This window comes from Drosophila virilis, chromosome X (genome assembly GCF_030788295.1).
Source record: "Drosophila virilis strain 15010-1051.87 chromosome X, Dvir_AGI_RSII-ME, whole genome shotgun sequence".
In the NCBI taxonomy this organism is placed as follows: Eukaryota; Metazoa; Arthropoda; class Insecta; order Diptera; family Drosophilidae; genus Drosophila; species Drosophila virilis.
Window position 1 is genome coordinate 15,071,230 of NC_091543.1, and position 27,869 is coordinate 15,099,098.

A 27,869-nucleotide genomic window follows, 5' to 3' on the forward strand; every position below is an offset into this window, starting at 1 on the left:
CGCGGAGTTATGTCGTTTTGGAACGTCATATCTCCCCGCGGAGCTATGTCGTTTTGGAATGTCATATCTCCCCGCGGAGCTATGTCGTTTTGGAACGTCATATCTCCCCGCGGAGCTATTACCCATCATACCGCCTGGAGTTATGTCGTTTTGGAACGTCATATCTCCCCGCGGAGCTATTTCCATCCGAGCGGAGGAAGTTATGTCGTTTTGGAACGTCATATCTTCCCGCGGAGCTATTATCCATCATACCGCGCGATGCTATGTCGTTTTGGAACGTCATATCTCCCCGCGAAGCTATTACCCATCATAGCGCCTGGAGTTATGTCGTTTTGGAACGTCATATCTCCCCGCGGAGCTATTACCCATCATACCGCGCGGAGTAATGTCGTTTTGGAACGTCATATCTCAGCAGCTTCGACAGTGTAAATTCCTTGGGATAATCCAAGCAGAGGATTCATGTTGACCTCTTCCGGTCGAAAGTGAAAATTAGAAGGTAAAGTGCGAACAGCAACTGGCTGGGCTCGAAGGGAAATCGCGAGAGCTGAGCCACCCCCAACAGCAAAGTTCACTACGCTTGCTCGCTTAACCGTGCGCTCTTCCTCTCACTCTCTCGCTCTTTTTACCTCTCTTCTGGTCACACTCAACGTTGAGAGACAGCGCAACAGTGTTGTCAACTACTGAAAGGCAATCAGAAGCTAATTCAAAAGAAAGCAAAAAATTAATATATATGTGTTGCAGAAGAAAAGCCAGAGATCTATATATATTTTTTTTTCAATTGTTTTTTACACACTATAATAGATAAATGTTGTAGAGATTATATTGCTTTAATTTTATACTGCATAGCATAGTTTCTTATGTGAGCCAGCATTAACTGCATTTGAATCTTAACAACACTTACAATTAACTATATCACTAACTGGCTATAGCTATTGTTCTGCCACTGCTAGATGTAGCGTAAAAACGGCTAGCTTGCCAACACTGGCGTGCGGCGTCGCTTAAACACGAGCATCGCTGCCGTTGCATGCCTCAGTCTCTCCACGCACGCGACGAGCTGCGGATCATCGCTGCGATCGTCGTTCGTTCCAAGTGGTTCTTAAATAAACTAGCATTAAAGAAACGTATTTTGCCGTACTATATTTTTTTTTTGTTTTGTTTGTAATTATTTATTTTTTTTTTGTTTGCCGTTTTCAAAATTTGTACAATCGCATGTGGAAAACGCGACGGCACTTGAAACGATGCCATTGCCATGCCTGGTTGTATACTTACCTAGATGCTTAAATACATACGATTATACACACACACACACACACACACACACACACACACACACACACACGCACATCTATGCATATAGTTTTGCATAGAATGTGATTTATACGCCCGATGCGTTAGCTTAGTGAGTCGCGAGTGTTATATGTTATATTTTTTTTGGTTGTTTTTTAAATGCACTTCAAGAGAAAAAAGTTACGCAAAAGTGTCAGCGAAATGCCAAGGAAAAGTTTAAGAAATTGTGAGTGCATGGCGACTAATTGATTGAATGATTGATTGATGATCGAAGTGAAACAACAGTGTAACAGATGCCAGAAGCTAATTAAAAAGCCAACGAGGAGAACAACAACAACAACAACAACAAACACAACAAATACAACAACATAGTATACATATGCATATACATATATGTGTATGTGTATGTGTATGTGTATGTGTACATAGTCAAAATTAAGAAAAACCGCAAACAAACGAGCGAAAGAGAAAAAAACGAAAACAAGTGAGTGATTTATTTAATAAGTATATATATATATATATATATATGTATTTATAAGGCACACACACATCTGTAGGTAGAGTATCATGATCACATTTGACTATATACTATATACAAACGGACGACAGACCGGACAGAACATGGCACGGATCCATGGACCGGGGGCAGACCCCGCCACTCATGAGCTTTGCTACGGTTATGATTATGGTTATGCCCGCTTTCGGAAGCAACAACCGCAGCAGCAGCAGCAGCAGCAACAGCAGCCGCCCGCCAGTTGCCGCTGATGATCATCATGATGCTCTGACTCCCTCTGGCTCTCTGTCTGTATCCCGCTCTATCGCATTGCCGATCCCAGTTTGGTGCGCGCGGGGGAAAGGTGGCGGGGCTTTGAGCAGCAGCTCTGGATTCAGCCTGGGTCTGCGGCTGCGGCTGCGGCTGGGGCTGGGGCTGGGTCTGCAGCCCAAAATGGAATGGAATTAAATTAAATCAAATGATAAAAAATATAAATCGAGTGTAGAAACAGTAGCAGCCCTCTGTACAGGCAGCGCAAAAACAAAAACAAAACAAAAACAATCGGAATCAGAATCTGAATCTGAATCTGAATGAGAATGAGAAACCCCCAGATTCCGACAACTGAATAACTGACAAACTGTTGCATTGATGCACGGCCATTAGGGGGCCTACGAGTGTGTGTGTGAGTGTGGGAGTGTGAGTGTACTCGTGCTCATGCTCATAGACGCACGCAAAACTAATGGATATATGCTCGCCGTGCTATTAACGTGCACACACATGCTTTAAAGACCCAAAGAGCGGAAGGAATATCCGAAGGGTAAACATCGCCAGAAGCAGCAGCAGCAGCAGCAGCAGCAGCAGCACGAGCAGATCCAACTCTGGCCCGGGTAGACTAGAACCTAGAGTCGGCACTTGTTGTGCCCAGAGCCTGCAACTGGTTGCGATCAGTCCATAAATAAATGGAAATAATACATTGAACTCTTCTGTTGCCCGGCATTGCTTACATAACAAGCGGACGGACGGACCCCTTCTTCATTTCGAATATCTGTCAAAAATCTGTCAGTGTAAAAATAAGTCGCCTGCCCTCCAAAACTGCATCTGTATCCGTATCTGCATTTGTCTGTATCTGTATCTGTATCTGTATCTGTAGCTGTAGCTGTATCTTTAGCTGTATTGTTATAGACAGCATCCGCCATCGACTGTACTCGTTAACCCAAAGCCAAAGCCAATCGATTGGCATTTGTCAAAATATGCAAAACATGATGCAAACATACATATGCATATACCTTGGAATATATATATGTATAAATGTATCTAACACCTATAACACCTACACATAAGCAGACTGCTGGGTGAACATCTTCAGATCTTTTGTTTGCCTTGGCCAGAGTTCAGCAAATCTTCGTTTGATATTGCGGTTAAAGATCACACAATTCTCATACCCTGTAAAGCCAGCTGTACGTTAGGTATTTCAAAAGATAGTTTTATATAAGTGCTACTTATGATTTTTTTGAAAACAGCCAACTCAGAAAGTCGATGGCTTGGTGATCGGTTCGAACCAACTACTTTTCCTTTTGATTCAACTCTTTAGATTTTAGGTAAGCAATTAAAGTTCTTATACACAGTTTCCATGCATAGAATTTGCAACATAGAAGTTGCGGAGTAACATCGACCTCTACTCAGAATTGGTTTCAAACAATTCGCAACCTTGATAAACATATCGCTCTTATCGTGATATCAAAACCTCTTATTAGACTATTAAAAAAAGATTCCAAAATCTTAGCTTAGATAAGAATTAGAAACTTTTATTACTCTTTCTCTTATATTAATTATACATATATGTATATATAATTCTTATATTGATATAGAAATGCGTACAAAATTATATTGTATTATTGTTTTACAGGGCATTTGATAGTCGTGCACTTGCAATTAGCCATTTGCTTCTGTTAATCTTTATGTGCAACTTTTGATAAATGATTTGCAAATTGTTTGAAATTTGTTTGTTTTCCTTAAATATTGCGCTTCGCAGTTGAACAGCTCTTGCCATTCTAAAAAGCTTAAAAAAATATAAACAACAAATTTGTTGCTCATTGCAAAAGCGGACTTTGCATTCGGGGTATTCCATATGCTGGTAAATGCAAATAAATCGAACCAGTCAAAGAACAGCTGTCAGCGCAGGCCAAAAGCATTTTTAGCTGCTTTTATTGTTTATTTAGAGGCTATGATTGGGTCTCATAAATACGATTAGCTTTTCCAGCCAAGTGTAGAAAAGCTATCGCAATAGTTTCTCATTATTATTATTATTATTTCGTTCTAAATGTTATCGTGCATTAGAGGCTGCGGTTCGAACCAGCGCCTATCAATTTGCCGTTGCCCGAATGTTTGTCTGAACAAAACAACTGTTTGCAGTTGCATTATATACATATATACATACATATATATTTAATTTTAGGGTCATTTCATTATTGGTGAGCCCTTGCAAGGATCATGCCTTATATTGTTTGCCTACGCCCACTATGGGCGTGGCACAATCCATATACATATGTATGTATGTATGCGTTTAGCTAGATTTAAGCTGTTATTAGGCTGCGCATGAGTATTGCGCAGTCGGTTGCACCCGATTGCAAAACTCTTCTTGATTTTTATTGATTTTACACTGAAATTTCGCAAGCACAGCTGATGGCACACACACACACACACACACACACACACACGGATAGACAAATGTGAGACAACTAACTGCAAAACTCTAAACAATTCCACTAAATTGTTGTTGAAATGCCGCTAATCAGTCGGCGTTCTGCTTGTTGTTGTTGCTCTTCTTCTTCTTCTTCTTTTTCTTGTTGTTGTTGTTGTTGTTGTTGTTGTTGTTGCTGCTCATGGCGCGTTTCATTAAATTGTTGCTTTCTGCTCATGGAAACGTTTTAATGGTTTGTCGCGCTTGGAATTTACACAGCAATGGGAAAGAGTGACTGCGAGAGAGAGAGAGAGAGAGAGAGAGAGGGAGAGGGGATGAGATAAAAACAAAGGCAAAAGCAAACAACATACAAAGTTATACTAATCAACAACAACAAAAACAATCATAAAAAAAAGAAAGAATAATAAATAATAATAATAAAAACTGTGAGCTTTCAGTTGACATTTTAATAAATGTCTCTGCCGATTGCACTCTGCCTGCTTGTTGTTGTTGTTGTTGTTGTTGTTGTTGTAGCTGAGCGAGGTATTTCTCAAATTGTTGTACAACATTTCAAAAAGTCGAAGATTTCAAATAGAATTTCTTAATGTTATTTTTGGCATTCATTTTGCGCAATTACTTTCAGAAATGTTCGCTTGAGCGCAGTCACGACTACGAGTTGCCCTGTAAAATTGAGAGCAATAAATTATTGCCTAACTTTCGTTTAATTGCGATCCATTTCAATTGATTTGAGATTTGAATATTTTACAAATATTTGTAGCCATAATTCAGCACAGTTTAGCCAACCCGAAGATTTGTACACTCAAAAAAAATGATTGCACTACATGCAAGCAAAAACGCCAAAATTACAGAGAAAAAAAATGTGTATGTACATGCTCCCATTAAGAAAGATTTTTTCATTTGCAACCAAAAAACATTTTATTTTTGTAGCAATTTTCTGAAATTTAGGGCAAAACTTTTGCTGAGTGCACGTCTGCGTATTTTCATTATAATAGATAAACCATATTGCAGCTTTCATTTTTTTTGGCAAACATTTCTGGCGACAGCCGCCAGCTGTTGGCCTAAAAATGCGAAACGCGAAAGGGTTGCCTTTGATAAAAATGTCCCAAAGTCGAGCTCGACTAGGAAATACCCTATAACATAAGTGTTTTGTAATGAGAGTTGTTGCATAATTCATATAAGATAAACTTAAATACATTCATATTATATTTAAACAATACTATTAATTACAAGAGAAGAGCGCTAAGGAGAGTATATATAGAGCGTATTTGGATTTTAAATTTAAACGTAGAGCTATCTTAGGCATACACAAAGTTGTTCAGGATCCGCCCCAGAGCCTAGCCAAAGCTCCGATATATGCGAGTTATCTGGGGGCCTGTTTTAAGCGCAAGCTCAGCTGACTGACCCGATTTTTTTTTAGGATTGTCTTGGCAGTATCTCATCCCCACTATCTCTCCCAATCCCCTCCCCCCCCCCCCCCCCGCCCCCTCTCCCGCTACCCTTTGTGTCTTTTCGGTTTCAATTAGCACTGAGCTGAAAATGCAACATGATTTAAATTGCTGTCGCTGTCAGTTGTCAGACAAGAGCGATAACAACAGCGACAGCGGCAACGACAGGGCGCAGCACGCCTCAGTCAGTCGCACCAAAATGTATCTTATAGATACATGTCTCTGACATAATAATCTCCGCGCACATTGTGCGACTGGCGCTTGTTGTTGCTGTTGCTGCCGTTGTTGCTGTTGCTTTTGTTGCTGCTGCCTCAATGTCTCCGCAGTTGCCATACGGGCAGCCTTTGGCCTCCATTGCCGCTCTCCTGGCATGTGTCGCGGACGGCTTGGAAGTTTTTGGGTACTACGTGTTGGCGCACTGACAGATCTTCGAATACTTTTCTCTATATGTAAATATATATGTATATATATATATATATATGCATATCGCTAAAAATACGCTACACTTGATTTTCTTGCTGTTGACGCCTTAACTGCCCGCTGTTGCCGCAGACACAGCTGCTCGACTTGCACGTAGCTAGTTTCTGGCCAATTTCAGGAGCAGCATCTACGCCAGCAACAATGGATCGGATCAAGAAACCATGCTAGGTCAGGGACAATGCGAATACTCGAGTGGCACAGTCTGAGTAGGGCGCAACTCTGCTATCGGGAAACCCTTCAAAATTCGGCATGACAGACAAAATTATCATAAATAATGGAGGAATGGAGGGATGGTAGAAGAGGATAAAGTTTTTATCGATACAAAAGTATTTCATATGGATTTAGATATTGCAATGAACGATAGATGGATTAGATCAGTGAATTAAGATTATACGGAATCTTTGATAGACTTCTTATTTTTATCGATAATAGTATTTTATTGATACTTGATTAATCTATTACTTTGGAGTTAATTTAAAGTAAGCTAGATTCAGATTCAGGGCGCGAATCTCAAATCAAATGGAAGTGGAAATCTTCGAGATGAACTCATTTTGGAAGAGTCATAAGTACAGGGACAAAGCAGTTGGAATAAGATATGATATTTGTGTGCAGCATATGAGGAAAGTGCTTTAACTAGCAAACATTATGATTGATTTATGATTAATGTTTCGATATTTGTATGGTTTAATTGCTGCGACAGGCCAGAGACGATTTGCCGACGAGTTGCCCGGCAAAAATGACTGATTGAACGACTGTCTAATTGGGCGACCGACAGACAAATGGCACTAGGCCAACAGATAATGAAGAGGACGCAAATTGGCGCATTTGTTAAGTTGGCCAAAGATCAAGGCAAAGTATCTTACAGATACAATTCGAATCATTTGTTATGGGCGTATATACGGTATGCAGTATCTATATGGAAAACCGGAACCACTTGGCGCAATCAACAGAAATCAAATACAACTAATAATTATTCAATTTGCGTTGAAATGCATTTTTAATAGTCGAGTGGAAAACAGGTGCCAGACACACACACATACAGAGAGAGAGAGAGCGAGAGAGAGAGAGATGGAGAGAGCGGGAGAGAGACAGACATACGACTGAGGAAATGCCATTGCCTTATGGGCCATTTCCGATTTGAATTTCATTAGAAATTAAAATTGTTGACCGGATCACATTGACTCGCTTTATGGTAGCGACACAAAATGTTTGTAAATCGAACCGCACAGCTAATGAGAGGGTATACCGTCTACCGTGCACCACCCCACCCCTCAACCCATCACAGAGCTGGCCCCTTTTCAGCTTTCCAATTGCCATCCGATTGATTTTCACTTGTCTTTCAACAAACATCGATCGTTGGGCTCTGCCCCGGCGATGTGGCTTAGGCTGTGGACTGACAGTTGCTGGGCATTATCTATATACTGTATGTTCATGCACATGTACCCCCTTAGTGAGCTGTGCTCATCCCCTACCCCTACCGCTACCCCTAACCCGTACCCCTGTGCTGTGCCCTTTCGGTGTTCGCAGCTCAGCCCAGCTCAGTGCGTCGGTTCACGTTGCCGGTGGCCATACGAGTTATGGTTGATTTTAATTAAATATATCTTCTTCCTGTTGCTGTTTCCATTTTATACGCTGTTGTCATTGCTCTATGTGACTTGTGACTTGTGCGGCTTTGCGATACCGAAACGCTTTAATACCGCCCATTGAGCCGCTCTTGCCCATCCACACTTTCCACAATTTCCATAGTGCCCCAGCAACAAGTGCGTTCGGTTATGATATGATTTTATCTTTTATTTAGCAACATTTCAAATTCTGTAGCGGACATTTGGCTCAGGTTAGCACATTTCTCTCTCTCTCTCTCTGTCTCTATTTATATATGTATGACAATATCTGGTTGGATTATTGGAATATTCATAGGTCTTTATTAATAATATAGTTCATATTCATATTATAGTTATTCATATTCATATTATAGCTATTCCCTCGCTTGAGTATCGCGTAGTGCATCGACGAGCACACGAAGTTTAGGGATCCAATCCATGTGCAGAACAAAAACAAATGTAGTTCTTCAAAAAATTGATTATAAAAATTGATAGCAGGCATTTCAGACGTGTTTTCAAGTTCATAAATTTAGAAATTAAGAAATTCCAGAGTACAAATAGAGCTTACGCTTCAGTTGCAGACTTACGCTGGCTTTTCCATCTGTTTGGCTGAAGAAATACTAGAACCCAAATTCTTCTCTTTGAGATATAGCTCTCTTTTGTTTTGTATCTTGCATTTAAGAATCATATGAATAAACTTTTGTATTCATCTTTTAAATACTTCGCCAGATATAGTTGGACAAACCTTAAACAGTTCAGGGAGAGTTCAAGTCTTAATAGAATAGTTAGCGAGTCAGGTCTAGATTTTAGTATGTACGCTTACTTTTCGCAATGAAATGCTACACATTAAATACTTAAATACTGGATAGCTCATCGACCATAGAGCGGCAGGTATTCGATATGCTGGCCACCCAGAATTGAGGCTCGTCTTAGCTGTTCGATTTGTATGTTTTCGCCTGGCTCCTCCTGGTTTCCCTTGGGCACAGTCTCTGCGCTGCTGCAGCGGAAGTGAAGCCACTGGCTGAGTGGATGTGGAACCAGTGTTTACCCTCGGCTCCTCACCGCACCTTACCCCTCTCTCAATTACTCCATTGACTGACGGCAGCTGCATAAATAATAATTGTATGCCATTTATAATAGTTTCGTTGTCGTTGTCGCTGTCGTTGTCGCTGATGCAAAGGAATCGGAGGCACTGCCAGAACTGCAGCCGGCCGACGGCCGACGGCGGACGACGGACGGCGGCTGAGCAATGAACCAGACCAGAGCTGTTGCAACATCGGTGGTGCATGAGGGGGGTTCGGGGAGAAGGGGGTTTAGCTTTGGCGAAACGCCTAAGCACCCCGTTGACATTAAAGTTGATTGCAAACTGTACGCATTTATGATCACGATTGTGTTGATGATGATGATGACGATGATGATGATGATGACGGCGATGATGATGATGATTATGATGATGGCGTCGCATTATCAACATCATTGGCCGCCGGTCGGCTTATTAGTTTGCCATTGCTCGCGCTTTTATGGGCGATAATGCAGCGGGACAACGGCGGATGAGTGGGCGGAGTGCGAGGTAGCGGGTGGGTTGTTGTACCGGTAGAGTGGCACCCTGCCCATGTCTCAATGACGCACAGCGCCCCACTGTGCTGCCATTTTCCATTAGTTTGCAACTCTATATCAATAAAACAGCAAAATATAGCTGCGATTTCGCAGCGATTGCCGTGATGAGTGTGTGAAAAGCGCGCGCCTGGGAAAACAGCAAATGAAAAACTTCTGGCGACAGATGTCATTTTTAAGCCAATATCAAGGCTATACCCTAGAAAAGTAATCTAAAGTAAATGTGCAATTAACGGAACGTGATTCACAACAAACAGAACTCTACAGCGCACAAGGGAATCTTTGGCTCTAATTGAATGTTAGAGTACAAGGGTACTCCTGATATATATATGACATATATATAACATAGAATTAGTTTGGGGTTAAGGGTTTAATGTCTATGTAACAGGCAGCTGGAAGTTTATATAGTCTGGATCAGGACGATTAGCTGAGTCTAACTCGAAAACTACGAAAGCTAGAAACTTGAAGTTCCAAATATTCCCTTTTTTCTCGAGTTTCTCATATTTGTTTGTGTAAATATCATTTTTGAGACTTGGTACTTAACGTTTAGTATATTTCGATTTAAAACATTTATTTTTTTTTTGAGAACTTTATTGAGACCAAGATATATTGTATTGTGTGTTAAAGAGTTAAGCTTAAAGAGAAAGATTCTTAATTTTAACAAAAAATAAAAGAAGTTTCATCCAAGAATTTGCTTCTAAAAATTATTATCTTACATTATCTCGTACTGCCTGCTTATATATATTTGCACAATTTTAAATTATAGCCAACTTTTTGAAACTTGAAGGCCTTATTAAGCTTATCTTTGTTGCATTTGCCATCTCTTTTTGTTTCGCAGAGATGCAGCCGTTAATACAACGCGGCAGCGCAGCCAGCAGAGCAGCAGCAGCAGCAGCAGCAGCAGCAGCAGCCGCAACGAAATTAGCAACAACGAGTAGCAGTAAATGTAATAGTAACAACAAAAACAACAACAACAACTTAACATTAGCTATAATGCGAACAAAAAAAGCAACAGCAACAGCAACAACAAAAACAAACGCAAACTCCAAATTTCACAAACGTCGACGAAGGCGACAGCGCAGCAGCAGCAGCACAACAACAGCAACAGCAACAGCAACAGGAGCAACAACAATCCGTAGAAGAAGCAGCATCCCATATCTAAGCAGAACTGGCGCCTACCTGACGCTTCTGCTCCTAACCACAACATGTTCCTTGTGCGCTGTTGCCGCCGCATCCGCTGCCAGCGCTTCGGCTGCCGCCGCTGCCGTCGCCGCTGCCGCTGCCTCTGCCACGAATGGCGCCAGCGCCAGTGGCTTTGTGTTGCCCAGTTCACCCTGTGCACCGCAGCACTGGTGGGATCAGCTGCAGCACAAGTGCACGCCCTGCACCAGTTGCCAGGGCGAGATGATGACCCATCGCCCGTGCCAGCTGCACATCGATACCGTTTGCAGGTCCATTTACGATCTGCCCATCGATTGGGTGAGGGTGTCCAGAACGGAGCCAAACTGGAAGGAGGTAAGCTGTTGGCACATATGGCTCGAATGTGCTCGCTTCTCATTGATACGATTTCCGCAACTATTGCAGCGCCGAAAGTTTTCGGAATATGAGCATTTTGATCATCCAACGCCGCTGCAGCATTTGACCCACGAGCAGCTGCAGCAGCTGCACGAGGAGGCAGCCGCTGCCTTGCCCCTCGACTGGCAGACGGGCGCACTCTTTATCGCGGCGCTCGCCTGCCTGCTCTTCTTCTCGGTGGCCGCCTGCATACTCATCCATCATATGCGCCAGTGGCGCCGCATGGAGCGCCGATTGGATCAAGGTGAGTTTCGGTTTCAATATTATATACAAATCTTAAATATGTGCGTGTGAAAAAAAGGTGATAGTACTTTTATGTTGAGAGCTAGGTTAAAATTAAATTTAACTTATAATTCGCAACGACTTCTAACAAAATTTCATTGATTGAAAAAAAAACTTGATAGAACCAACCGCATATTTGTGCCGCTGTTTGCGGCTATCTTTGTTAGGTGAGCCACTAACAAAAAAACTAAATTTGTTCTTCTTATTCGCAACCAGTTTTGACTAGTCTTCCAATTTCGATTGTGTCTGTAAACTGTATTAGCGGTCCGCTTGCTGCGGCCTTTGCTATAACATTCACACGCCTCGACTGCGACATGGTTCATGCAGCGTGAGCACCTTTAACCCAACAACACTAAAGAGCTGGGGCGGAGCTGCTTTAAATGTGCAACACGTTGCACGCTGCATTGCCAAAGGTTGTCCGCACTGCACAGTTGCCCAAACCCAGGGGCAGTGGCAGTAGCAGTATCAGTTGCTGTTGGCCTGACTGCCTGCCTGCTCCGGCTTCTGCGGCTGCTTAGCATGCCCGGCGTGCGATTGTGTGTTGTTTGATTTCTAGTAGAAAGCTGAGAAACAACCTGCTGCGGCCCTAAACGTGGCCCAACGCACTAGCGCGTACATATTTATAAGCCAAAACACGACACTTTGATGTATGGGAGCTCCCGACAATCGCCAGCGGCATCTCCTACAGCACAACCAAAGCCCGGAGCCGGCATCGCCAAAGACGCGCGCGTCCCTTGGCGCAGATTTCCAGCGAATTGCTGCACGAGCTGCGAGATCTGCAAGTTGCAGTGAGGGATGGGGGCAGGCAGCTAGAGGGGCGGTAGCTAGTGGAGGTGGCACTCTCAGGAGCTGGCCATCAGGCGCATATTAATGAGCCTGCTGCCTGCCCTGAGCTGCGCCTGCGCCAAAGTAGAACGAAACGTCCAAATATTTGGCGCATGTGCGTCCATGACGTCGCCGCTCTGACAACGTCGACAGCGACGCGTTTTGCATACAGCAAGCAAGTTGTCATGATTTTTATTAATATTTTTCGCCAGCTTTAAATTTATTTTTATTTATTTTTTAATAAATTATTTACGCATGGCGCTCGTGTTTTACCTGACCGCAACATGAGTTCCATATAGGAACCGAGCGAACCACTGCCGCGCATGAAGGGTAACAACTATTTCAGAGAGCTTGCATCGATATGACGAGCAGGTGCCCAAAAGAGTTGTGCTCGAACATTTGCATACCACAAATTGTATAATATTAACTATTTCAGTACTCAGTTGTTTTTCAGTCGAGCCGAAATCTGCATCTAACTTTGGTTAGCCGCCTTTATAATGTCTTTTTCTGACAAATAGCTCCCATATAATATAAAATACTCATTTGTAGATATGTTTGATGAGATATTCCTAGTGTATAAGATGAAGAAAAAACTATTCAGTTTGGGTATATAAATCTTGAATCTTAAATATACAAGCTGATCACAGAAGAACTTAGTTTTAGGCAGATTATTATTATTATCATGTCAAGTTTAAGGCTTTTAAATAAATCCCATGATCTGACATTAGGATTAAATTTCAATTTAAAGAACTTTGTTTTAACATAATGCCTTACTCATATTTTATATATCTGCGCGTCTCGAGTTTCCTTCTGGAGCTGGCAAAGGGCGCAGCGACGAACTCTGTCCTTGACAATGATATTTGCCTTTGCCTTTGTTTTTGCTGCCATTTGCGCAATTGGCGTCCCGAGACGGCAGCATTTAAGCACATTTATTTCGCTCCATATGCCATGTCGTATATTCCCTCTCATATGTCATAATAAAGTAGCATATGAGAGAGTCGCAACTCAAATGAGGCATGCAACACGACCGCACACACACACGCACACGTACACTCGAAACTTCTTTCAATCTTTGGATTCGGTTTTCGGTCCCCAAGTTGTCAGCGTTTTTCACTGATTTGATTTGCTCCTTGGCGGACTCACTTTAAACTTTTATGAGCCAGCAGCTTCATAAAGTGTTCGGCATATAAAGTTTTATTTCTTTTTCTAAGTGGCAGTGAAATTGAGCATGGAGAACCCTTTGTGCCTTCATTATATATGGATATGTGCGCATAATTCAGCGAGCTGTCCAAAATTATGAAAGCTGAATAGCATGGAATATACAAGAAGGCACCGAAGGTTTTCAAATTTCAGAAAACGTCTTCAAAAATATCAATAAATACATGAGCTCATGAACAAAATAATAAGCACATTATCACAACTTCTGTTCAATGATATATTCATTCATTTGGCATTTTTTCCTCTTTGAATGCGACAAGCAAGAGAAATATCTGAAGTTCAAATGAAATTAGTTTTTGTTTTAAATCGCTCGCTAAATAAAAATTGGAGCAAAAGACTTAATGAAATTCATTGAGATTTGTTAGCTCAAGCTAAATCTGACAAGATCTTCATGCCTTCGCTTGTATCTTAATCTATACAAATATAGATACATATATATATATATATATATATATATATATACATAAAGATGTGCATATGTATATAGTTGTAGTAGCATTTTGGATGCCTTTGTGAGAATGTGTATACACATGCTGTGTGGATGCGCAACAATAACTAGAGGCAAAGAATAACAACAACATTGGTAAAGAGCGTGAATTTTCCACGCTTTTCGCGCCTTTCCACCCACCAGGCCGTGTCTGCGGGGCCAACGTGAAAATTTATGCCTTGCTTTGATAGGTTCACGTCTTGTTTTTCTTCTTGTAATCATAATTCAGCGCGTGTCGACGTCGCCGTCGCCGTCGACCCACGCAGCGCCCAGGGAAAAAGTGCAGCCATGTCCAGCGTGAAAAATTTATGAAGCCGCCAACGAAACGATACGAAACGTAAACAGAGAAGCGAGACAGGCGGAGAGAAACCAACAACTACAACAACAACAACAACAACAACAACAGCACTTGCTAACGATCCCAGCCTGAGCGAGTAGCAAATGTACTTCCCAGCGATTTTTAGAGATTTTTCAGCTATATCAAATACTCAGCCCTCGGCCGGAAGCAGACATACACACACACACACACACACACACACACACACACACACACACACACACACGCACATTCATATGCCACTTTGTCCAGGTAAAAGACACGTGCAAGTGGAAGAGTAAGGGTCCCCGCCTGCTGCCCCTGTTGCATGCGCGGCGTGTCTAGCTCAAGGACAAGCGGATGTTTGTAGACCGCAGAGTCGAATCACTTCCGCGGGCATGTAATGAAATTCCAAAATCATGTCACAGCCAGCCAAGTGCTATAAAAGAGACGAAGGGCAGGAAATGCCGTGCGACAGTGACTGCGACGCCGACGTCGACTGCAACTGCAACTGCAGTAGATCAGCAACAGATGAAAATCATGTCAACTGCATGGAAAATCGAGCTGTAATCGAATGTGGCATGCGTTGCACTTGGAAAATGCCATGCGCAGGCATTTTCTTTGTACTTCCCTTTGAATGAATTCTTATTGGATTTCGGTTGCAACTGGCTGTTGCTGCATCTCATGTTGCTGCTGCTGTTTCCGTCGCAGCGTTTCTATAAATAGTTGGCGAATTGATGATTAAATATTGGACCAGCTGCCTGGCGGGTTGTACAGGAAGTTGTTGTTGCCTCTGCGGCAAGGAAAGGTGTGACTGGGCGCATTCAAGCGCTCAATTGACAATTGCCAGTCTGTTGCCCTTTCCCCTCCTCGCTCTCTCTCACTCTACCGCTCACTCTCTTCCGCTCTCTGGCTTTTCCCTGGCCATAACCATTTCCATTTCTATATTCAGTCGTTTGGCACGCGCTTAGTGTTTCCTTCAACTTGGAATTGTGCAGGCGATAAATTCGCTCAATGTGCCAGCTGAGCAAATGCAGATCCAAACGTGTACAAAGATTTTCAGTCGGGTATAACCAATTGCATAAAACGCGCTTACAGTGTAATAAAAGCCATTTTTATAAAACAATATCAAAATATTTCTAGATTAATCTTAAGCAGAGCTGAACAGTAGTCTTTAATCCAAATTTGTTTATATCAGCTCTTAAACTAAGTATTTAAGATATTTGGGGTTTATCTGTTTCAATTTCCATAAAACCAATATACTCTTAATACGTTTGTGAACGAGTGCAAGAAGATCGCAGAAATGTTGCAGTCACACACTCGACGATATGTTCCCTGTGTTTTACGGCTTGTTCAAAAATAGCGATGCCGTTCCTGACTTGCCCCGCACCCCTCTCTCTCTCCAGCCGGCGGCGTAGGGTAACTGGAGGCAGGGGGAGGCTGCTAAAGCAGAGACTACACTAACTACCAGCGATAGGACGAGTCGCGTGGCAACTCAAACAAACTTGCAATTCCCGAATACATAATATTGGCACATGCATAATGAAAGGGAGAAATCAAAGAGAGACGGATAGAGATAAATAGAAGGCTAGAAATGCCACTCGACAGTTCAGGGCCAAAAAGTGAATGCTAGGTAAAAGGGAGACCACTTGAATCGAATTACCTATAGAATCTTTCGTTTATGAATAAACCAAATCTTTTTTCAATATTCTTCCATACCTTTTCTTTTTAGTCTTCTTTAACAATGTCAATGAGCTTCCATTAAGACCTATCTTATATAGGTTCTCTTTCGAAATAATTTGAGTCAAATAATTTGTTTAATTTTCAACTGAACTCCTTATTGATAAACTTAATCTATGTTCTTAGGTCTTTAGTAGATATTTTCACTGAAAAACATGATTATGGGTTGTATATATCTTAGTGAGGTTACTTTCGGAGAACACGTCAAACATATGATATGCAGAATCTTTAATTTATATCTTGAATAATTAACCAAATCTCTGTTCAATGCCAAAGTCTTTTTATTAAGAGCCTGCAAAAGAGATCTTCAATCCAACTCATGATAATAGATCATATATATAGTATGTATAGATTCTTTTAGAGATCACTTAAATCACATGATCTGTACAAATAGTTCATTTTGAGCTCTTTGTTTTTTCTCGGATTTGCTGCTTTCACTAATCAGTTTGCTAGAATCTTCTTGGCATACAGTTTTCCATGGAAAATTCAACTGTGCCGCTTTTCCCAATATATTCCCAGCGAGTATGTACACACACACACACACACACACACACAGGCACGCATACAATGCGAGTACATAAACAGATACAAGCGAGTTCTCGTCCTCGCACTCACACTCACACTCACACTCATACTCACACTCATTGTACCCGTTCTCGTACTCGCACCTCTCTAGAGACTACTCATCCATATGTGCTTAATTTTCTTTGGCGCATTGAAAATTTTTGAAACTAATTGAACTGCGCAAATTTGAAAATTTGTTTTGCTTTTTTCAAATTTGGTATTTTCCTTCTGCTTTTCCTCAAAAATTGTACAACGTAGCTGCTGTTTCCATCGTTCTAGTTGCTGTTGTTTTTGTTCTTGTTCTTGCTGTTGTTGTTGTTGTTGTTGTGTGAAAATTTGCTGGGATTGTTTATAATAAAATGCAAAGAACCGAAAGGCAGCCGTCGCGTCTGTTGGGCAATGGAACTTAATTTTCATGTAGATCTTATTTTTTTCCTCTCTCTTTCGTTCGCATTTCAGTTTTCTGTTTTTCCTCGGCTCATGTCGATTTTCTTTTTAATTTTCTTGTTTTTTTTTTTGTTTCTTCTTTGTTGACTACAGTTTAAAAATAAATGATAAATTATCTGCTGGCTGGCTGGGTGGGTGTTTGTTATGGCCACGCCCAGCATTTACGCCCACGCTGGCTTGTTTACAAGTCGGAAATGCTGCAGCAAAAGGCCCCTGAACGACCCCCTTTCGATTTCCTGGCATCGATCAAGAATGGGCTGGCAGTAATAATTGTTGATCTGACAGCGCGAATACAAAAATATAATAAATATTTTAACAACCTTATGGCCGTGTTTATGAAGGCCATAACAGTTTATTATACAGCTTGCGAAAATTACATACATTATACTATAGTATAGGCAGACGTGATCCGAGAGAATTTTGAACCTTGAACACGTGCAAATGGAAAGCTTTCGTTACTTCTCGCTAAATACAATCAAACGTTTTTCCATTTGAGTGCTAATGCCAAATGTTTAAGCTAATAATGTAAATCAAGCATAACGGACCTGATCTACAAAAAACAATAGAGTCTGATATGGTGCAAAATAATCAATGTTCTCGGCATCAACAAAATCGTTCAAACGAAACTGTTTGCACTTTGAATTAAGCCTTGTTTTTGAAATCCTTAATAAAGCAACTCAGATTTAATCAACAGAGATATGCTCCTACAACGGCAGGGCTAAGTCCAACGCGATATTAAGAGAAAGAGATTCCTTTGATGCGAAATATCTCCGCCGTTAACCATGGCGAGATTCATTGTTGTTAATCTACACAGCTTTTTGATTTCATTGATATTCAGTCTTAATTTGCACCAGATATTAAACAAATCATCATAAGGTTTTTAATTTCGAGCCGACCCCGTTTTTGGGTAAAAAGATGATGTAACTGTATTTTTCGTCAAATTTTCTGAAAATTTAGATTTTCAATCTGTGAATGCCAATCGATAGTACTGATCCTGACGAGTCAAAAATGGTATATCATGTCAAAACGGGACAGTATTTGGCCATAATATTTAAAAAATGCATCAGGAAGGATTGACACATGACCGATCCGGTTTTTCTCAAAAATTATTATGTACCCATTGGAATGTTAATTTGGTTAACTGTCAATCGTTAATAGGGTTCCGTACGATTTCAAAAAGGTATACGATTCTACAATCGGACGGTGTTTACCTGAGATATTCAAAGTAAGTGTTCAAAAAAGTCGCAAAAAAACGTGGTGATTTGGAAGGTCATATCTCCGCGGGGAGTTATGTCGTTTTGGAACGTCATATCTCCGCGCGGAGTTATGTCGTTTTGGAACGTCATATCTCCGCGGGGAGTTATGTCGTTTTGGAACGTCATATCTCCGCGCGGAGTTATGTCGTTTTGGAACGTCATATCTCCGCGCGGAGCTATTACCCGAGATATTAAAAAGAATCATAGAAAAAGTTCAATTTTCGCATCGAGCTCGATTTTTAAAAAAAACGTGATGTAACCCTTTGCCATTTTGTCGATTTGGGTCAAAATTTTGGATTTCCTTTTTTTTGATGCCAATCGATAGAACTGCTCCTTACGAGTCAAAAATGGTATAAAATTCCTAAATCGGACATTATTTGATCGAAGTATTCCAAAATATTGACTTAACGAACGAATCGGTTTTTTGTCAACAACATTTTTCAACCCATCGATGACTAATTTGTTTGAATGCCAATTGATGGTAGGGATCCGTACGCATTCAAAAAGGTATAACATTTTAAAATTAGACATTATTTATCCGAGATATTAAAAAAAAATCATCGAAAAAGTTTATATTTTCGCAAAAAAGCTTGGTGATTTGGAAGGTCCTATCTCCGCGGGGAGTTATGTCGTTTTGGAACGTCATATCTCCGCGCGGAGTTATGTCGTTTTGGAACGTCATATCTCCGCGCGGAGTTATGTCGTTTTGGAACGTCATATCTCCGCGCGGAGTTATGTCGTTTTGGAACGTCATATCTCCGCGCGGAGTTATGTCGTTTTGGAACGTCATATCTCCGCGCGGAGTAATGTCGTTTTGGAGCGTCATATCTCCGCGGGGAGTTATGTCGTTTTGGAACGTCATATCTCCGCGCGAAGTTATGTCGTTTTGGAACGTCATATCTCCGCGCGAAGTTATGTCGTTTTGGAACGTCATATCTCCGCGCGGAGTTATGTCGTTTTGGAACGTCATATCTCCGCGTGGAGTTATGTCGTTTTGGAACGTCATATCTCCGCGCGGAGCTATTACCCGAGATATTAAAAAAAATCATCGAAAAAGTTTAGATTTTCGCAAAAAAACGTGGTGATTTGGAAGGTCATATCTCCGCGGAGAGTTATGTCGTTTTGGAACGTCATATCTCCTCGCGGAGTTCCGTCGTTTTGGAACGTCATATCTCCGCGGGGAGTTATGTCGTTTTGAAACGTCATATCTCCGCGCGGAGTTATGTCGTTTTGGAACGTCATATCTCCGCGCGGAGCTATTACCCGAGATATTAAAAAAAATCATAGAAAAACTTTGATTTTCGCATCGACCTCGATTTTGAAAAAAAACGTGATGTAACCCTTTGCCATTTTGTCGATTTGGGTAAAAATTTTGGATTTCCTTTTTTTTGATGCCAATCGATAGAACTGATCCTTACGAGTCAAAAATGGTATTAAATTCCTAAATTGGACATTATTTGATCGAAGTATTCCAACATATCATCAACAAGGTTGACTTAACGAACGAATCGGTTTTTTGCCAACAACATTTTTCAACCCATCGATGATTAATTTGTTTGAATGCCAATTGATGGTAGGGATCCGTACGCATTCAAATAGGTATAACATTTTTAAATTAGACATTATTTATCAGAGATATTAAAAAAAAATCATCGAAAAAGTTTGGATTTCCGCAAAAAAAAAAGTGGTTATTTGGAAGGTCATATCTCCGCGGGGAGTTATGTCGTTTTGGAACGTCATATCTCCGCAGGGAGTTATGTCGTTTTGGAACGTCATATCTCCGCGCGAAGTTATGTCGTTTTGGAACGTCATATCTCCGCGCGGAGTTATGTCGTTTTGGAACGTCATATCTCCGCGCGGAGCTATTACCCGAGATATTAAAAAATATCATCGAAAAAGTTCGATTTTCGCATCGACCTCGATTTTGAAAAAAAGTGATGTTTAGTTAATCAGACATTATTTATCCGAGATATTAAAAAACATCATCGAAAAAGTTTAGATTTTCGCAAAAAAACGTGGTGATTTGGAAGGTCATATCTCCGCGGAGAGTTATGTCGTTTTGGAACGTCATATCTCCTCGCGGAGTTCCGTCGTTTTGGAACGTCATATCTCCGCGCGGAGATATTAAAAAAAATCATAGATTAAGTTCGAGTTTCGCATCGACCTCGATTTTGAAAAAAAAGTGATGTAACCCTTTGCCATTTTGTCGACTTGGGTCAAAATTTTGGAATTCTTTTTTTTGATGCCAATCGATAGAACTGATCCTTTCGAGTCAAAAATGGTATAAAATTCCTAATTCGGACATTATTTGATCGAAATATTCCAAAATATCATCAACAATGTTGACTTAACGAACGAATCGGTTTTTTGTCAACAACATTTTCAACCCATCGATGATTAATTTGTTTGAATGCCAATTGATGGTAGGGATCCGTACGCATTCAAATTGGTATAACATTTTAAAATCAGACATTATTTATCCGAGATATTAAAAAAAATCATCGAAAAAGCTTAGATTTTCGCAAAAAAAAACGTGGTGATTTGGAAGGTCATATCTCCGCGGGGAGTTATGTCGTTTTGGAACGTCATATCTCCGCGGGGAGTTATGTCGTTTTGGAACGTCATATCTCCGCGCGGAGCTATTACCCGAGATATTAAAAAAATCATCGAAAAAGTTCGATTTTCGCATCGACCTCGATTTTGAGAAAAAAGTGATACTTAATCAGACATTATTTATCCGAGATATTAAAAAAATCATCGAAAAAGTTTAGATTTTCGCAAAAAAACGTGGTGATTTGGAAGGTCATATCTCCGCGGAGTTCCGTCGTTTTGGAACGTCATATTTCCTCGCGGAGTTCCGTCGTTTTGGAACGTCATATCTCCGCGCGGAGCTATTACCCGAGATATTAAAAAAATCCTAGATAAAGTTCGATTTTCGCATCGACCTCGATTTTGAAAAAAAAAAAACGTGATGTAACCCTTTGCCATTTTGTCGATTTGGGTCAAAATTTTGGATTTCCTTATTTTGATGCCAATCGATAGAACTGATCCTTACGAGTCAAAAATGGTATAAAATTCCTAATCGGACATTATTTGATCGAAATATTCCAAAATATCATCAACAATGTTGACTTAACGAACGAATCGGTTTTTTGTCAACAACATTTTTCAACCCATCGATGATTAATTTGTTTGAATGCCAATTGATGGTAGGGATCCGTACGCATTCAAAAAGGTATAACATTTTAAAATCAGACATAATTTATCCGAGATATTAAAAAATATCATCGAAAAAGTTTAGATTTTCGCAAAAAAAAACGTGGGGATTTGGAAGGTCATATCTCCACGCGGAGCTATGTCGTTTTGGAACGTCATATCTCCGCGCGGAGTTATGTCGTTTTGGAACGTCATATCTCCGCGCGGAGCTATTACCCGGATATTAAAAGAAATCATCGAAAAAGTTCGATTTTCGCATCGACCTCGATTTTGAGAAAAAAGTGATACCTTATCAGACATTATTTATCCGAGATATTAAAAAAATCATCGAAAAAGTTTAGATTTTCGAAAAAAAACGTGGTGATTTGGAAGGTCATATCTCCGCGGAGTTCCGTCGTTTTGGAACGTCATATTTCCTCGCGGAGTTCCGTCGTTTTGGAACGTCATATCTCCGCGCGGAGCTATTACCCGAGATATTAAAAAAATCCTAGATAAAGTTCGATTTTCGCATCGACCTCGATTTTGAAAAAAAAAAACGTGATGTAACCCTTTGCCATTTTGTCGATTTGGGTCAAAATTTTGGATTTCCTTATTTTGATGCCAATCGATAGAACTGATCCTTACGAGTCAAAAATGGTATAAAATTCCTAATCGGACATTATTTGATCGAAATATTCCAAAATATCATCAACAATGTTGACTTAACGAACGAATCGGTTTTTTGTCAACAACATTTTTCAACCTATCGATGATTAATTTGTTAGAATGCCAATTGATGGTAGGGATCCGTACGCATTCAAATAGGTATAACATTTTAAAATCAGACATAATTTATCCGAGATATTAAAAAATATCATCGAAAAAGTTTAGATTTTCGCAAAAAAAAACGTGGGGATTTGGAAGGTCATATCTCCGCGGGGAGTTATGTCGTTTTGGAACGTCATATCTCCGCGGGGAGTTATGTCGTTTTGGAACGTCATATCTCCACGCGGAGCTATGTCGTTTTGGAACGTCATATCTCCGCGCGGAGTTATGTCGTTTTGGAACGTCATATCTCCGCGCGGAGCTATTACCCGGATATTAAAAAAAATCATCGAAAAAGTTCGATTTTCGCATCGACCTCGATTTTGAGATAAAAGTTATGTTTAGTTAATCAGACATTATTTATCCGAGATATTAAAAAAAATCATCGAAAAAGTTTAGATTTTCGCAAAAAAACGTGGTGATTTGGAAGGTCATATCTCCGCGGGGAGTTATGTCGTTTTGGAACGTCATATCTCCGCGCGGAGTTATGTCGTTTTGGAACGTCATATCTCCGCGGGGAATTATGTCGTTTTGGAACGTCATATCTCCGCGCGGAGTTATGTCGTTTTGGAACGTCATATCTCCGCGCGGAGCTATTACCCGAGATATTAAAAAAAATCATCGAAAAATTTCGATTTTCGCATCGACCTCGATTTTGAAAAAAAAACGTGATTTGGGTCAAAATTTTGGATTTCCTTATTTTTGATGCCAATCGATAGAACTGATCTTTTCGAGCCAAAAAAGGTATAAAATTCCTAAATCGGACATTATTTGACCGAAATATTCCAAAATATCATCAACAAGGTTGACATTACGAACGAATCGGTTTTTTGTCAACAACATTTTTCAACCCATCGATGATTAATTTGTTTGAATGCCAATTGATGGTAGGGATCCGTACGAATTCAAAAAGGCATAACATTTTAAAATCAGACATTATTTATCCGAGATATTAAAAAAAATCATCGAAAAAGTTTAGATTTTCGCAAAAAAAAACGTGGTGATTTGGAAGGTCATATCTCCGCGGGGAGTTATGTCGTTTTGGAACGTCATATCTCCGCGGGGAGTTATGTCGTTTTGGAACGTCATATCTCCGCGGGGAATTATGTCGTTTTGGAATGTCATATCTCCGCGCGGAGTTATGTCGTTTTGGAACGTCATATCTCCGCGCGGAGCTATTACCCGAGATATTAAAAAAAATCATCGAAAAAGTTCGATTTTCGCATCGACCTCGATTTTGAAAAAAAACGTGATGTTTAGTTAATCAGACATTATTTATCCGAGATATTAAAAAAAATCATCGAAAAGTTTAGATTTTCGCAGAAAAACGTGGTGATTTGGAAGATCATATCTCCGCGGGGAGTTATGTCGTTTTGGAACGTCATATCTCCGCGGGGAGTTATGTCGTTTTGGAACGTTATATCTCCGCGGGGAGTTCCGTCGTTTTGGAACGTCATATCTCCGCGCGGAGCTATTACCCGAGATATTAAAAAAAATCATAGAAAAAGTTCGATTTTCGCATCGACCTCGATTTTGAAAAAAAAAACGTGATGTTTAGTTAATCAGAAATTATTTATCCGAGATATTAAAAAAAATCATCGAAAAGTTTAGATTTTCGCAAAAAAACGTGGTGATTTGGAATGTCATATCTCCGCGGGGAGTTATGTCGTTTTGGAACGTCATATCTCCCAGGGGAGTTATGTCGTTTTGGAACGTCATATCTCCGAGGGGAGTTATGTCGTTTTGGAACGTCATATCTCCGCGGGGAGTTATGTCGTTTTGGAACGTCATATCTCCGCGGGGAGTTATGTCGTTTTGGAACGTCATATCTCCGCGCGGAGCTATTACCCGAGATATTAAAAAAAATCATAGAAAAAGTTCGATTTTCGCATCGACCTCGATTTTGAAAAAAAAGTGATTTTTAGTTAATCAGACTTTAGTTGTCCGAGATATTAAAAAAAACCATCGAAAAAGTTTAGATTTTCGCAAAAAAACGTGGTGATTTGGAATGTCATATCTTCGCGGGGAGTTATGTCGTTTTGGAACGTCATATCTCCGCGGGGAGTTATGTCGTTTTGAAACGTCATATCTTCGCGCGTAGTTATGTCGTTTTGGAACGTCATATCTCCGCGCGGAGTTATGTCGTTTTGGAACGTCATATCTCCTCGCGGAGTTATGTCGTTTTGGAACGTCATATCTCCGCGCGGAGTTATGTCGTTTTGGAACGTCATATCTCCGCGCGGAGCTATGTCGTTTTGGAACGTCATATCTCCTCGCGGAGTTATGTCGTTTTGGAACGTCATATCTCCTCGCGGAGTTATGTCGTTTTGGAACGTCATATCTCCTCGCGGAGTTATGTCGTTTTGGAACGTCATATCTCCGCGGGGAGTTATGTCGTTTTGGAACGTCATATCTCCGCGCGGAGTTATGTCGTTTTGGAACGTCATATCTCCGCGCGGAGCTATTACCCGAGATATTAAAAAAATCATCGAAAAAGTTTAGATTTTCGCAAAACGTGGTGATTTGGAAGGTCATATCTCCGCGGGGAGTTATGTCGTTTTGGAACGTCATATCTCCGCGCTGAGCTATTACCCGAGATATTAAAAAAAATCATCGAAAAAGTTCGATTTCGCATCTACCTCGATTTTGAAAAAAAAAAAAAAACGTGATGTAACCCCTTGCCATTATGTCGATTTGGGTCAAAATTTTGGATTTCCTTTTTTTTGTTGCCAGTCGATAGAACTGATCCTTACGAATGAGAAATGGTATAAAATTCCTAATTCGGACATTATTTGATCGAAATATTCCAAAATATCATCAACAAGGTTGACATTACGAACGAATCGGTTTTTGTCAACAACATTTTTCAACCCATCGATGATTAATTTGTTTGAATGCCAATTGATGGTAGGGATCCGTACGCATTCAAAAAGGTATAACATTTTAAAATCAGACATTATTTATCAGAGATAAAAAAAAAAAATCATCGAAAAAGTTTAGATTTTCGCAAAAAAAACGTGGTGATTTGGAAGGTCATATCTCCGCGGGGAGTTATGTCGTTTTGGAACGTCATATCTCCGCGCGGAGTTATGTCGTTTTGGAGCGTCATATCTCCGCGCGGAGTTATGTCGTTTTGGAACGTCATATCTCCGCGCGGAGTTATGTCGTTTTGGAACGTCATATCTCCTCGCGGAGTTATGTCGTTTTGGAGCGTCATATCTCCGCGCGGAGTTATGTCGTTTTGGAACGTCATATCTCCGCGCGGAGTTATGTCGTTTTGGAGCGTCATATCTCCGCGCGGAGTTATGTCGTTTTGGAACGTCATATCTCCGCGCGGAGTTATGTCGTTTTGGAACGTCATATCTCCGCGCGGAGTTATGTCGTTTTGGAACGTCATATCTCCTCGCGAAGTTATGTCGTTTTGGAACGTCATATCTCCGCGCGGAGTTATGTCGTTTCGGAACGTCATATCTCCTCGCGGAGTTATGTCGTTTTGGAACGTCATATCTCCGCGGGGAGCTTTGTCGTTTTGGAACGTCATATCTCCGCGCGGAGTTATGTCGTTTTGGAACGTCATATCTCCGCGCGGAGCTATTACCCGAGATATTAAAAAAATCATCGAAAAAGTTTCGATTTTCGCATCGACCTCGATTTTGAAAAAAAAAAAACGTGATGTAACCCCTTGCCTTTCTGTCGATTTGGGTAAAAATTTTGAATGAAGCACTTATGATAAAAAAGGAACTTAAATAGCATTACAGAAAAAAGTCGCAATAACCATGCTGTTAAAATGAAGAATTGTTTTCGTTCAATTGACTCTGCTGATCCCACCATAATATTATGTAGAGCTTGTTGATAATACCAACAGTAGTTAATTAATTTAGTTTAGTTTATAAATGTATTCGGTTGATTTGCATAGCATAGCATATGTATAATTTATCTAAACCAAATTCCAGAAGGTACTTAAAGTATACATTTTTTTGCTTTCTCTGATGCTTGCAGATGTGGAAGAGTTGTCCACGAAGCTGATGGCCAAGCTGGCCGAGGTGCAGAGTCTGGATGGTGGCACCTTCTTCATAGGCAATGCGGATGCGCTGCGCGGTCTGCCCGCCTCGGCAATGACGTCGGCGTCGGCGTCAGCGTCAGCTGCACAGTCGGGCATCTTTCAGCCGCAACATGTGCTGCTGCCTGGTAAGTGTGTCAAAGGTCAAACCACTTGAGATCGTTCCAGCCCAATATGATGCGCCTGGCAGGGGGCTGGCTCGGGCTGGAACTTTACTGGGACTGGACCTGGGCAGGGCAGGCGCTGCGGGATGGCATTCCACAGACGAAAGAATTTTTTTTTTGCTACGTTTTATTTTTTTGTTTTTTTTTTTTTTGCGCCTTTTTGGTCAAGGCGTTTGCCAATTTGCATTTAAATTGGCCATTGAGCCCGTGGGCGGCGGACTCTTGGCGGCGACAATAGCCGCTTAATGGGCCCATCCAATGCGATCGCAATTGATTCCATGGCAAATGCAAATGAGAACGCGCCCGCACTGAATTTTAATACAATGGGGCCTACGGCTGTCACTCAGTTTTGACAGCCACGCTTGTGGGCTACACAGCTCATGCAAACATGCACCAATCTCTCTGCATTGCTCTATCTCTCTCTCTCTCTCTCTCTCTCTCTCTAATTCTCTCTCGTTTTTTTTTCTCCTTCTCTAGTGGAAAAGCATGCGAAGCATCACGAGCGACGCATTCTGAAAACCCTGCAACCGGGCAACGTCTACATCGAGGAGAGCAACGGATTAGGAGCTGGTGTCTTTGCCGGCTCGAAGGGCTGATGCTGCAGCCTGGCCAGCAGCTTGTTGGGAACTACTTAAGTGTACGTTGTCGTCTAGTACAACAGCAACAACAGCAATAACAGCAACAACAGCAACAACAGCAGCAACAACAACAGCAACTACAATTTTGTACAAAGAGAACGCTGAGGGAGCTCGAGAACTTGCAAAATTTTGATAATTATCTACGTGTACGATTAATATATATTTGCCTGATATTTAATTTAAATGTTATGTTGACTTGTTTGTAATGCAAAGGCACAGCAATTAATTAATATTCTTAATTATTAATTAATCAACACGTTCATGCTGGCAAATAGTTGTATCAAACGGCTTGCACAAGCATTTGTTTATGAATTCGAGTTAGTCTAAATTGGAAATTTGTGCAAACTTTTTCAAAAGCCTTTTGTCAACACTCACAAAAGACTTTTCGTGAAATAGCTGGACTAAATTAGAGATTTGCTTCAAACGTAAATATTTTGGGCCGACTGTCTGCAAAACTTTTCTCAAAACTCAAGGAACTCCATAAAATCTGGAATATATGTAGAGATACTCGAACTTGATTTTCTATTCGGAGCTGTTTGCCCAAACCATTTGCCACACTGAGCGTTACATTAATTCTATATGCGGAATTGGTAAATTGTTTTTGTATATATAAAAGGGAGTTTTTTTTTTTTTTTTTTTTGAGCAAGAGTGTGAAA

At 40.8% G+C, this 27,869-nt stretch overlaps 1 protein-coding gene across 4 annotated transcripts; it reads left to right on the forward strand.

Annotated features, from left to right (window-relative positions):
* The first annotated feature begins 1,047 nt into the window (after positions 1–1,047).
* wgn (Tumor necrosis factor receptor superfamily member wengen) lies at positions 1,048–27,853 on the forward strand. Of its 4 annotated transcripts, none has more exons than XM_070209147.1 (6): positions 1,048–1,121; positions 1,459–1,771; positions 10,460–11,136; positions 11,206–11,440; positions 26,351–26,539; positions 27,053–27,853. In XM_070209147.1, the coding sequence occupies exons 3-6, from the start codon at positions 10,462–10,464 to the stop codon at positions 27,169–27,171; spliced, it is 1,218 nt and encodes a 405-aa protein (XP_070065248.1). In that variant the 5' UTR covers positions 1,048–1,121; positions 1,459–1,771; positions 10,460–10,461; the 3' UTR covers positions 27,172–27,853. The 4 variants fall into 4 exon arrangements, with proteins under 4 accessions (XP_070065248.1, XP_002059085.2, XP_070065254.1 ...); XM_070209153.1 differs by having other exon boundaries at positions 1,064–1,078; XM_070209151.1 differs by having other exon boundaries at positions 1,076–1,092.
* Positions 27,854–27,869: the final 16 nt, after the last annotated feature.

What these genes read in the sequence shown, in the direction of transcription:
- wgn (XM_002059049.4), top strand. Translation starts at nt 10,462, where the DNA reads ATGCAGCCGTTAATACAACGCGGCAGCGCAGCCAGCAGAGCAGCAGCA. An exon ending in CGGAGCCAAACTGGAAGGAG is followed by an intron (nt 11,137 to 11,205) that starts GTAAGCTGTTGG and finishes CAACTATTGCAG; the next exon opens with CGCCGAAAGTTTTCGGAATA. An exon ending in GGAGCGCCGATTGGATCAAG is followed by an intron (nt 11,441 to 26,350) that starts GTGAGTTTCGGT and finishes TGATGCTTGCAG; the next exon opens with ATGTGGAAGAGTTGTCCACG.